This window comes from Micropterus dolomieu, linkage group LG06 (genome assembly GCF_021292245.1).
Source record: "Micropterus dolomieu isolate WLL.071019.BEF.003 ecotype Adirondacks linkage group LG06, ASM2129224v1, whole genome shotgun sequence".
Classification (NCBI taxonomy): Eukaryota; Metazoa; Chordata; class Actinopteri; order Centrarchiformes; family Centrarchidae; genus Micropterus; species Micropterus dolomieu.
In genome coordinates this window covers 15,305,130-15,318,245 of record NC_060155.1, presented here as the reverse complement: position 1 = coordinate 15,318,245, position 13,116 = coordinate 15,305,130, and the positions used below count along the sequence as shown (strand labels likewise).

The 13,116-nt window shown below is 40.6% G+C and overlaps 2 protein-coding genes and 1 long non-coding RNA gene across 3 annotated transcripts; 2 read left to right on the top strand and 1 right to left on the bottom strand.

Moving 5' to 3' along the window:
- Nucleotides 1-2,411: 2,411 nt before the first annotated feature.
- LOC123972968 lies at nucleotides 2,412-8,140 on the bottom strand. Its single transcript, XR_006825514.1, has 3 exons — nucleotides 7,773-8,140; nucleotides 7,190-7,232; nucleotides 2,412-4,823 (listed from the first exon to the last, which is right to left on the bottom strand). It is a non-coding gene; the product is annotated as an uncharacterized LOC123972968 (long non-coding RNA).
- Nucleotides 4,541-8,818, top strand: agxtb (alanine--glyoxylate and serine--pyruvate aminotransferase b). The gene is made up of 11 exons (XM_046052749.1): nucleotides 4,541-4,844; nucleotides 5,261-5,453; nucleotides 5,549-5,613; nucleotides 5,783-5,883; nucleotides 5,974-6,044; nucleotides 6,124-6,208; nucleotides 6,335-6,433; nucleotides 6,677-6,746; nucleotides 7,145-7,240; nucleotides 7,831-7,959; nucleotides 8,540-8,818. The coding sequence occupies exons 1-11, from the start codon at nucleotides 4,572-4,574 to the stop codon at nucleotides 8,645-8,647; spliced, it is 1,290 nt and encodes a 429-aa protein (XP_045908705.1). The 5' UTR covers nucleotides 4,541-4,571; the 3' UTR covers nucleotides 8,648-8,818.
- A 149-nt stretch (nucleotides 8,819-8,967) lies between these two features.
- thap4 (THAP domain containing 4) lies at nucleotides 8,968-13,018 on the top strand. The gene is made up of 5 exons (XM_046052750.1): nucleotides 8,968-9,139; nucleotides 10,015-10,168; nucleotides 11,083-11,192; nucleotides 11,634-11,737; nucleotides 11,897-13,018. Exons 1-5 carry the CDS (start codon nucleotides 9,115-9,117, stop codon nucleotides 12,011-12,013), a joined length of 510 nt encoding a protein of 169 aa, XP_045908706.1. The 5' UTR covers nucleotides 8,968-9,114; the 3' UTR covers nucleotides 12,014-13,018.
- The last annotated feature ends 98 nt before the right edge of the window (nucleotides 13,019-13,116 follow it).

Here is a 13,116-nt window from a genome sequence, read left to right as displayed (position 1 = left end):
GTGCTTATTTATCGCCTCACATGTCCGAAAGGCCTCGCAATCACCGACGCACACACAAAGTCATCACCAAGGCGTGACACTCTTCAGCAGCGATGCTGTGCCGTGAAAAACATCTCAGAAGAGCTGCGTCTTACCTCAGCAACTCAGACGTGACGACCGCAGATCGTGAATTTTCTGTCCATTCAAAACAGATCCACCGGTCTTTCCCTCGTGAAGCTCCTCGGCAGCCTGTATTTTTTAGTCTCTCTCTCTGTCTTTGGTCAGCCTACAGCATCATTTTACTTGGCACATCCATACATGGAGAATCCGCCGGGGAAGGAAAGAGGGAATCGGCCTCGGCTTCAGCAGCAGCAGCAGCACTGGGTGGACTGGAGTGTTGATGGCAGCGGTGCGTCAATTAGAAATCAGAGTGGGCGACAGGGGGGAGGGAGGAGCGAGGGCCAGATGGATAATCTGAAAGGATGGGTGCGGGCTGCTCCAGCGGCCCGGCTGTTTGGTCTGTCAGTCAGTCTGGAAGCAGGGAAAATGGCGACGCTGCTGTGCCAGGGATGCTGGGAGGCGGTGGTGACATCAGCATCAGCATCATCGGCAGCCGTGAGGCAGAGCAATGCAGCACAGAGACACAGCGGAGTAGAAGCAGAGGGAGGGGGAGAGGGAGGGGGAGAGGGAGGGCCCAGGGTTGGGCCCAGGGTTGGGCCCAGGGTTGGGCCAAAGAGAGAGACACAAATATGGGCGAAAATGGGAGGTTAGAGGTTTAGAGTGAGAGTAAAACTCAAATAGTCAGGAAAAGAATGGGACAGTCTATCTGTCAAGTCAGACTCTCCATTGTTGTGAGCACCTGTTGGGTTTTTCATCCATGTGTTTTTCAAAGCCAAGTGGGCTAAAACAGGCACCTGTCCCAGGTCCCAGGGGCTCCAGGTTCACTGTGTGTCAGCTGGTTCCTGGTATGTTAAGTGCACATTTGCACTGCTAAAATACAATATCAACAAAGGCGTATCCTGCATTAGTAGGTACTTTTGTGGCCGTAGAATCATTGTGTCAAAATCTAGTTTTATTATTATATTATATTCAGTTCAGGGAGTAGGTGAACCTTGTGATTGTTTTGCTGAGTTCTAAGTAAAATGTAATGATTGACTGATGATCTTCTGCTCAGATTTAAAAAATGTAATCGCACGGTGAGGACATTATAAAATAAAGATACATTTTATGAGTTCAACTTAAAAAATGTGGATGTTTGCTTGAGAAATGACTACTGGTGTCATCCTAATCCAGCATTTTAATCTATAGCGTCCATTACTATTTATTACTATTACTATTACTATTAATTAAACCGATGACTAACAATGTGAAAGAATTTCATATAATAGACCTGCTATGGAAGATAAGATAAGATCAGCCTTTAATTGTCTCACAGGTGAGAAATTTCAACATTACAGCAGCAAGTGGATAGCATGGAATAAAGTAAAGTGATAAGTGACATTAAACATAATGCTAACAATATCAAAAATAAAAAATAAATTAAACAATCCTAAAATTTAAACAAAAAACTATATTTTTACAACTATAAAACAAATTACCAAAAATAAAACAAAAATAAAATAAAACTGAATGTTCACAGGTACCGTGGAGACATGCTTACTCCTGCGAAAGTCCACCAGCTCCCAAGTCTTTGCTGCATTGATAAGGAGGTGGTTTTGATTGCACCAGTCCACAAAGTCCCAATTCAGTTCTCTGTACACTCTGTCATCCCCATTAGAGATGAGACCAACGATGGCCGAGTCATCAGAGAACTTCTGGAGGTAGCAGTCTGAGGTGTTGAAGGTGAAGTCTGCAGTATAGAGAGTAAAAAGGAAGGGTGCCAATACTGTTCCTTGTGGAACCCCGAGCTGCAGACCACCGTGTCAGACTGACAGTCCTTAATCCTCACGAACTGTGGTCTGTTGGTGAGGTAGTCCAGGGTAGTCCAGGTGAAGATCTACTCCAGCGTACTCCAGCGTACTCCAGCTTGTCTTTCAGCAGCGTAGGCTGGATGGTGTTAAAAGCACTGGAGAAATCATAAAACATGACCCTCACAGAGCTTCCAGTTTTTTCCAGGTGGGAGAGGGATCTGTGGAGAAGGTAGGCTTGTAGACAAACTGCATTGACGGGTTCCCTAAGTCATCCAAGAACGAGTATTTCAAATGTCTTAATCAGATGAGACGTCAGAGCCACCAGTCTGTAGCTGTTCCTGTCCTTACGGTGTGGCGTCTTAGGCACAGGAACCAGACATGATGTTTTCCCGCAGCTGTGGGACTTGCCCCAGCTTCAAGCTCAGGTTGAACATGTACAAGAAACCAATATATCGGTGAAAGCTGGATGTTCATCCATTCTTATAATATTCTAAAATTCAAGAATTCTAATTAAAAACAAAATAATTAAAAGCATCTTTATTATTTAAACTAGGATGAGATAGTTTGAATTGGCCAAGGCCTTTTCCATATTTACCTCATTTTGAGGCTGTTTGGCATCACTATTGACTCCCCTCTTTCTCTCTCTTTTTGTCTATACCTCCTCCTGCTTTGTTTGTGTACAATTTTAAGTGTTCAGTCCAGTGCAAAGGCCATTCAGAGATCAACACAGGTCCCATTTATTTACCAGTGGTGTAATTATTTACCCAGCCAGACTCAGAGAGGGGCACCTTAATCCTCCTAGCTAAGAAAAAACAGTAAAAAAAAAAATAAAAAAAAAAATACTCAGTTACAGAGAAAGGGCAAAGAATAAACATAATCTCTTAAGTTTAGCAAAACCTTGCTTTTGTTTCCCATTCAGCTTGTTAAGATATTTATAAAGTAAAGCACTTGATCAGAATAAATCTTTAACATCACAGTAAAAAGTTAATGTGAATGTTTGAACTGAATGGTGTAGGTATACCTATACCCCTTTCCATCTTTAACATCCTTAAAAACACAACTTCAATGATTAATAACTGTTCTTACATTAAAACAAACAACCGGCAGATGTTGATATTTACATGATGTTAAACTAAAACGTTTTTGAGCATAAAACTTAAGAATATATCAATGTTTTGGATATTTTGTGACATGTGGTGATCCACAGTAATGCTCACCTCCAGCAGAACTCATCAATGAGAGCATAAACTTGTTTCTGCTCACTCTTCACTGTAATGTTTTGTTTTGAGAATACAGCAACTCTTGCACCATTAAACAATATGGCTTTCTCACTGGGGTTGGACAGCTCTGTACAAACTTGGCACTAAAATGAATCTAGAGTGAAATGATCTCAGCAGAGCAGCTAAAAATACAGATACAAGTCACCCAAACAAGGACACAATAAAATCTGACCAGTCAGAGGTCCTCAAAGCTTGACAACAATGCCTGAAATCAAGGAGTGTTTCTGACCATATGGCACCACCTCATCAACTCTGCCGTGTGCATTTTCCATACAGGTCCTATCAAAACTTGCAGAAGTTGCTTTTGTTAAATAATTTCCATTATACATCGTACAATACCACCAATGTAATCCTCTTTCTCTTGAGAAAAATGTGTGTGTGTGTGTGTGTGTGGACAACACTTTCCACAAATAAAATGTGATCCATTCTGCAGTTCTGTCTCAGCTAGATCTTTTCACAATCTGTGTTTTCTAGGCAACAAAAGTTTAATCATTAATCAAACTTTTGAGCCCACTGTTAACTTGAAACTTACATCTTACACTTATTATATACTTATAAACTCAACAGAACAAAGTCTGACAGGAAATTACCCAACCTTAACAATAAAGACAATAAGACTGAACCATTTTCCATGATGAGTATTGATTTGCATGCGTGTGTGTGTCTGTGTGTGTAGGTGGGTGGGTGTGGGTGTGTCTGTCCCCAGATTGGCTCCCTGAGAGGAGACACCTCTTTACAAACCCAATGCTGCTGTGACTGAAGGGGCAGAAAAAATCAATAAACCTGCAAACTAACCTAAACCAGTTCTAAGCTGCCAAGTACACTTTTCCATAAGAGTTGACCCAAGTGCTCTGGATCTAGACCGGTCACAAAAACAGTCCTGGTGGATCCAAACTGTAACAAATACCAACATGCACCGATGAGTCTTTACTTTGGTAAGACTTCTTAAATTCTGGCCTGGAAAAGATTAAAATATCTTGCTTGTCATTTGAAGTGTACTAAATAATTCACCATGATTTGTTTTATATATTTCCAAATATAGTCTCATCCAAATGGGAAAGAGGCTTTGATAACCACCTGCTCAGAAGCAGTTTGAGTATTTTCTAGTTTTTAAAGTTTTAAAAGTTTTAAACCTTGAAATGCTGTGAAAATACCTGCAGCCATTCATCAAATATTTACAAAATGATACACTTTTTTCCCATAATAACTTCACGCCAAATCCCTTATTGCTAACCCATAAAGAGCAGGGTTGGTAATAAGGGGAGGCACACTGTCACATGGTCAACAGGTCAAAGACCAGTTTGTTTAAATGATCACCCAAAAGTCACAGGTTCAGTCTCTTCATCTGTCGGTGGTGATCTCACTAGCTGCAGGTTTCTCAGGAACCAGTACACCAGCCGTGATGCAGCGGGCTTTGTTCAGCCGGAGCGCGCTGCTCGCCCAGCAGGCAGCAGCGGCCCTTGACAGTCCGCTGGCCGCGAGGAGCGCGCCCCTGCTCCAGCGACTGGACCGCTCCATGTCCTCCGTCACCATCCCGCCGCCGGCTTGCATGCTCCGGCCGCTGGAAGTTCCACTGCGTCACCTGTTCGGACCAGGACCCTCAAACGTTCCTCCACGTGTCTTAGCTGCAGGGTCCAGGCCGATAATTGGTCACCTGCATCCAGAAATGTATGAGGTAAATGCTCCAATGCTGACTTGTAATATATATTAAATTCTAATTAGGCCTAATCTAAGGTGGAAATAAGCATTTTGGCTCGAGAACTCAACTTTGGCGGCGCAGGTCCATTTTGGTGTCTAATTGTAATCCTAAAACTTGGAATAGGTTACCGAATAGTTACTTTTAGTAGTATTACAATAACTTCCCTTATTTTTAGGTAATTTAAACACTTTATTTTTTAATTTATTTTATTAGACTATATTCAACTTTGTACACCAATTATTCATGATATATTTAAAACAAGTCAGTGCTCTAACTTTCTTAAAAAAGATCAATCTTTTGTGCTTAATTGCACAGACCCACTGAAAGCACTGAATGCACTCGGTGACAGACAGGTTAAAACGTTTATTTGACATTTTCGTTGTGTTTCTTAGATCATGAATGACATCAAGCGAGGGATCCGGTATGCCTTTCAGACAGAGAACAACATGACTATAGCTATGAGCGGCTCCGGGCACGCGGCCATGGAGTGCGCGGTGTTCAATACGGTGGAGCCCGGAGAGAGCGTGCTCATTGCTATCAACGGAATCTGGGGAGAGCGCGTTGCAGAAATTGCAGAAAGAATGGGTACGTGTTTACACACGGTTTTAGGCACGCATATATTGGGCGGCCAAAGAAGACTACATGTAGGCTACAATATCTATCTATCTATCTATCTTTAGGTGCCATTGTACATAGAATGGTAAAAACACCTGGAGGACATTTCAGCAATAAGGAAATCGAACAGGTAGGCACAATGTCTCAGAAGCAGCCCATAACTTACCCATAACATTCTCATAGCCCTAACTATGGCTGAACTACTATGATGAATACATAACTGGGAAACACAATCAGTTTCACTGTAATGAGTAATGACAACATATATGTGATTAAACTCCTTTTAACTCTTTCTGTAGGCCATAGCAAAGCACAAGCCTGTCCTGTTTTTCCTCACACACGGAGAGTCCTCTGCGGGCCTCTGTCACCCAGTGGATGGCATCGGAGACATATGCAGAAAGTGAGCCTCAGACACACCACAAGATAAATGGTTTGATGTTATTACCAACTACGTCATATTTCTCACTGCATACTCTCATATCTCACTCAGACATAACTGCCTCTTCCTGGTTGACACGGTCGCATCTCTTGGTGCAGCACCAATTTTTATGGACAAGCAAAGTAAGACAATAATGAAGGATTAAATTCCTGCTGCCATATGCTTGTGTCTGATATAATCTGCCTCTCATTGTGCTCTCAGATATTGACATCCTGTACACTGGTTCTCAGAAGGCTCTCAATGCGCCTCCTGGCACAGCACCCATCTCCTTTAATGACAGAGCATGGTAAGAAAGGACCCTGTAGGGGTGTTCCTGCAGGCATGTGTCCATTTAGGAGGCCTAGTTTGACACAACTAAGACCAAAAAGCAATTGAAGAGGGAATCTCACTGTCTCTCTGTTACCCTTCACAGCCACAAGATGTTTAACAGGAAAACAAAACCACTATCCTACCTCTTTGATATGACACATTTGTCCAACTACTGGGGTTGTGATGGCGAACCAGTCAGAGCGTAAGTCCACTACAGCCAACTAATGTATCCTTATTCTCTTCATACCACCTAAACCGTTCTTCAACTGGGATTGTGACTGACTGATGAGAGTAAAATATATTTGTTTTTTATACATTTAAGCTTTGAAAACCTTTTTTAGGGTTGTCATTATGATGGAAAGGTTCATACCAGTCTGTCACAAGAGCATCTATAACATCAGTGTTTGGTATGAGAATATTTTGTAACGTGTGCTCTGGGTTTTAGATACCATCACACTGGTCCAGTGTCTGGATTCTTTGCCCTGAGAGAGAGTCTGGCAATTGTTGCTGAGAAGGTAAAGGGACATTTCATCACTTTGCTTTACTGAAAGACATTCACAACTTTTAGAATTAGTATCTTTGTTTATGTTGTCTTTATACATTTGCACTATATTTGTCTAAACCTTTTTTATGCCAGGACCTTCTGCGATCAGTCTTTATTTTACAGCAGGGAGTTTGTGACAGGAACAAAATGTGGCCTGTGCCTTTAATTATGGAAATCATTTTTATTGCCAGCAATGCATCAACTTCTCTGTTCAAACCACTATCACATCCCAAGTGAGGAAAAAGCGGTTTTCATTGTGCTAGAAAATGGACATAACTTTCTGAATTTGCCTCTTAACATTGCAGTAGTTTTGAGTTGGGAGCAGCCCTTGTCTAACTTCTTGTCTGATTGATCTTTGTCTCCCTCTAGGGACTGGAGGAGTGTTGGAAGAAACACAAGGAGGTGGCAGCCTACCTGTACAGAGGACTGGAGGACTTGGGTCTCAAGCTCTTCATCCCTGAGCGGGTGAGGTGGACATTAGTGCCGCAACTAATGATGATTTTCATTATCAATTAATCAGTCAATTATTTTCTCGATGAATCAATTAGTTATCAGGTCCAGAAAATTGTGATAAATGTTGATAATTTTTTCCCAAAGCCCAAGGAGACATCCTCAAATGTCTTCTTTTGTCCACAACCCAAATATATTCAGTTTACTGTTATAGAGAAGTAAAGAAACTAGAAAATATTCACATTTGAGAAGCTGAAATCAGAGAATTTGGATGTGTTTGGGATTAATCGATTATCAAAATAGTTGGTGATTAATTTAATGGTGCAGCTCAAACGGACATAAAACAAAATACTATGCTAGGTAATGTAGTGTTTTGTGCAGAAGAACAACTAAGAAGGAAAAAAGGATAAACAACACTGTACAAGAACTTCCACATTTAATACACACTAATAATCAGTATTACAGTATCCTTGCATATCAAATCTCTTAGATACAGGACTGTTTATGTTACACTACAACTGACTGACAGGTTATTGTGACAGCATACCTCATTAGTGTTGCCCTGGTTGTGACCACAGTCATTTTGTGACATGTCTGTCTTGCAGGACTTAAGGCTTCCCTCCGTCACCACCATTGCCATCCCCGATGGCTATGAGTGGAAAGAGTTGCTTGCCTACATCATGAAACACCACCAGATGGAGATGACTGGAGGCCTGGGCCCTTCCATCGGCATGGTGAGTTGCTGCTGGTACTTCAAACCTGTACAGTGGACAAATCCATGCCTTTAGCACTGTAGTCATGGTCATCAGCTGACCTTCATTGTAGCTATTCAAGATCAGTCTTAGCATCTTAGCAGCAGTGGGTAATGTTTAAAAAAATAATTTGGGGTGGTGATGGCGCATAGATAAGATGCTTGCCTTTGGTGTGGGAGACCAGGGTTTGATTCCCACTGTGAGACATCCACCATTGTGTCCCTGAGCAAAATACTTAACCCCTCGTTGCTCCAGAGGCGTGCGACCTCTATAGCAATTGTAAGTCGCTTTGGATAAAAGCGTCAGCTAAATGTAAAGTAATTTCCCCTAAAATAAACACTGAACAAAGGGAAATCGTCCTGGATAGAATAATGCGTTTCCATGAGAAATATTAGTCACCTTTATTTCCACTACAACACTACTTAAACCGGACTGACGAAACCCATTTCAAGTTATAACAAGAGCAATGTCATTGGTTTGGTGTCTTTACAGTTTTCTGAATCATGATGCTGAGTCACTGCAGGCTCTAGTGCAATTTACTTTCACCCTCTCTTTTCATTAGGTGATGAGGATCGGATTGATGGGATACAACTGCGAGAAGACTAATGCTGACTTGGCACTGCATGCCCTGGCAGACGCTCTCAAGAACTGCAAAAGGAGCAGGGCTTAAGAGACAAGTGCATTCATTTCAGGAATTTCTATGTGCTTTGGACTGCAGCGATATTATAAAACACAGGCCATGTACATTTCTTGTATAAGTAGGCTAGTTTTTAAATAAAGGACCAGATAAATGTCATATGATTCATTCAAGTGTCAATAAAGTGTGCTTTATATGATCAAACACTTCTCCTGCCTTAATGTGTGGTAACAGTAAGAAATAATAATTTTTAAAAAATGTTAGCCCCACTTACTCAAGTTTTTTGACACAGCCTATCTTAAGTACCTAACCATCTAAACTACATATCCCAAGATCCCCTGCTGCGACTTGGCTGTCCAATTCAACTACGTCATACTAACTAGATCAACGCCGTCGCAGTGTAACTATAACGTTATATGATCAATTTAGTGGCATTTAATTTTGTAGTTCCGTCTGATTTTATGCATTTGTACTGATCTGACTGCAGTTTGATTTCTTAAATGGCGTGTCCTGTAAATCACACAGGTAGGATGATTGTTAACAATTAAGAATAAGATACAAGAAACAATGTCAAATGTAACATTACTAGCTATTAGCTACAATGTCATGGTGACCAAAGGCTAACTACCGACTCTGTTGGTTTATAATAGCGTTACTTATAAAGTAAAGTTATAGCAGTAAAACAATTCACTGAAAATTATTCGAAGCTCTTTTCATTTAATTTAGCGTTAGCTGTGAAAACGACCGTAGGTTAGCTAACTTTAGCCTCCATGAAAGTAAACAAATTGAAACCACCGGACAGTCTGAGCTGTTTGTAACGTTGTGCTGTTTGACCTTTGCATATCAAAGAGTGAGCCCTAGTATCGCTGCCTGTGATGACTGCGTCATGTTTGCAAAGTTTCGATTGTATATATGCTATTTAAAACTGTCACCTTCCTCTGTATTTTGCGCAGAATCGTCTTCTTCTGCTTTTTGTCACATTTCGAGCAGACCGTAGCATTAGTGCCTCCTACTGTTAACAGAGGAGACCAGCAATCACAGCAAATTTAGATTTTAGATACCATCCATCGATTTATCATTTACTTCCCCCGCTGCTATAAGAATATGTACGTTTAGGGGATAATATGTACACTTGGTAGCTTCAGACTCTCACTGTCATGGCTTACTGGGACACTGAGCAATTGTTAATGTTATTAGTAACACCTGTGCTTTTCCTGCTACGACAAGTCAAAATGCGAAAGAAATACCTCAAATATTAATCTTCAGTCATACATTCGACGTATTAATGTAAAGTAATATCAATCAAAATTTGTGGCAACAGCACCTCGAACAGAATATTGTTTCTCTGTTGTCATGATAATGCAGCATAAACTGCATGTGTTTGTGTGTTTTACCATCAGTGGAGTTGAACCCAGCCCTCCTCCCTCTAGACTGGCTTCTTGGTACCTGGGAGTCTGATGAACCTGGGGAGGGCTGTTTTCCCACCATAAAACCTTTCCGCTACACAGAGAAACTGAACTTCAGCCATGTGGGACAACCAGTCATCAACTTCACGTAGGTTATTCCGTGAGCAATCAGACTTTAAAGATTCACTTGAAGGAGCTGGAAGTGACATTCACTGCCACTAAAGTGCCACACACTAGAGTGCCAGCATCTCAGACCAAAACAAATGGGTGCTACTGTCCACCAGACCATTGAGAAAACCACCAACCAAGTCATTTTACCTTGCAGATCATAAAACACATTCAGACATCTTCATTAGTCTTTCCACTTCCAACAATCACCAACTCTGGTTTAGTCTAAATAAACCCTTAATTTACCGAAATATTCTGGCTCTACTCATCAGCCAGCAACCAACCTACGTTAACATTATGGAAACATTATGGAAAGGATCCCAACAGAGATATACTTTTATGGTTAACAGTAAGATCTTTTTTGTTTAGTCTTTCTCTGCTCAGGATGCCATTATTCCACTATAGTTAGAAAATCATTGTTTGCTGCTAAATTATTGTGCAGAATCTCATACACAGAACCTTTACACCAGCATTCAATCCTGTTCCACCTCCAACCCCACCCAGAACGTATGAGATGAACTTTGTTGCACTTGTAACCACACCCGAGCTAAGAAGTTAAGGTGCTGGAGGTCAGATAAACAAGATTTGCAGCAGTGTTACTCACAAAAAGTTCTAGCAACTGTGTTAGATACATTCTTTAAGAGGGTGGATCCTTGCTTTAACATTTTCAGACAAGGCACCTGAGCTTCTCTCCTGTGATTTAAAAGAGTGTGAGGCTTGGGATTAGTAACAGAAACATTATGTTTGGTATTACCTATGACTATACTAGGGTGACTAGGCTGTATTAGTCAACCTGATCCCCAATAAGTTGAAGTGTTAAATTGACTGTTGGGCTTTTCTGTCAGTACTAAAGTAAAACCTGCTCCTGATTCCTGTTGTTACTGTGTTTGACAGGTTCAATGCCTTCCATGCTGAGTCCAAGAAGCCTCTGCACAGAGAATGTGGCTTTATTCGAATGCAGCCGGGATCCAACAGAGTGGCGTTCATCATCGCACAGAACTCAGGTAGTTTGTTTGTTTTTAACCAGGCCCCACCTTGTATTTCTGGAATATGCTGTAAAGTTGACAGGCTCATTCCAGATGTGCAAAGGCTCAGTCACTTAATGTGAATAGACTGAAAGTATTTTGCTTAGATTAGACTTCACTCAGGGCCATTGAGCAAAAATATTCCAGACAAAAATGATGCATACACATGAATACGTATCATTTACACACACCACTTTGTTTGCCTTTGCTGTCTTTAGTTGTGCATTATAGGTAATAAATTATTCTCATAAATTAATTTTTATTATTAGTTTACCAGTATAAAATTTAATTGGAATTAGAGTGTGAATATAATGAGTTCTTAATGGCTAATTTACAGTATTGTCCACACAAACACACATGCTCTTCACACATGTTTTGAGTCCAGATTGGGTTTATTTATTTATTTATTTTTTGGTGCAGGTCTAGTGGAGATTGAGGAGGGAGAGCTGACAGCGCAGCAGCTGAACCTGCAGAGCCAGGCTCTGGCCAGAACATCTTTTGCCAGGGAGCCGCATGTACAGAAGGTAAAATTGATTTTATTGATCAATATTAATGACTTCATTTATACATTAGAATCAAATCCATGTAAAATAACTGACCACACAGTCCACAAAACATCAGCAGCTCTCCTTTGGAACTTACTTTAATCAGTCTGTCCTTACCTGCTCGTTCCCATCTCTCAGATTTCGAGAGTGTTTCAGCTCCGACCAGATGGGAGGTTGGAGCAGACGGTTTCCATGGCAACAGACAACCAGGCACTGATGCAGCACTTGCACATCATCTACAGTCGTTCATCTTGACCCAACAGGCTGGCAGGCTTCTTTTACATAGATATACTTTAGTCAGGAGAGATGCTGCTAAAAAAGGCCTGATCAATAATCAGTTGAGTCAGATAATCATGTAAACAAATCTACAGCTACACGATGGTATAATCCTATAATGTGAGAGTACCTGTTAAATGAATATAATTTAATCAACTCAAACTTAACCATTAAGTAAATCTTACAATACATGACGTACAGTAATAACTGGGCTTTTACAGTGGGAGAGACGTACCAAGAGTTTAAAGGTACAGTCGAATTAAAAAATTTAATATTCCCCTATGGAGGTTTCGTGTAAACAAACAAAAGTGATGTTTACATTCAGTGTTTAGTCACTAAATACATTGTGTGTGTAAGGTCTAACAGTGTATTTCCTTCCTCGTCCCCCTCAAAGTATTTTAAATCCTGTATTGTTTACATGCATGTGTATTGGCTCGCAGTCTCTTTCTCTCCTGCCTTTGCTGGCACATTGCAGAAAATCTCACATGCTGATTAAAAAAACGAGACCTACTTAGAAAAACAGCTCCGTGGCGCTACTGGAGATCTAAAACTCCAAAGGCAACCTCTTAATCTAACAAAATAAAGATTTCATATAGCATTTCCATTAGGTTGGAGTATGGGTGCTTGCTATAGTTTATCTTAATATTTATTGTCCAAATATAAGATTTTGGTGCATAAAAGCTTAGAAAGTGCTGATGACTTAATGCCAAGTACAGTGTCCTGTTAACTTTATCTTTCATTGCACTATTATAAGATTGAAAGCTAAAGTAATGTCTGTCGTGGAGTCAATGCACTGTGTTTGGAGTGTTTTTTGAGTATACATTTCGGAGTCACAGAGAGTTGTTCTTACACTGGGTGTTGTTTGTGGTTGTGGTGTAAGCCAATAAGCACGACCCTTTGAGATACAAAGAGTTTGTCATGTCCTTTCAGGTATACAGGTTGTTATACGGACTACATTAAAATAAATTGAAGCTATTTCACCTATATGTCTTCAGTTATTTTAATATCTTTATTTTTCAAACTTCTTGTTCTGTCCTTATGGATTACCGTCCAGTTGTTGGTTGCCATTGTTTTATTTTAGT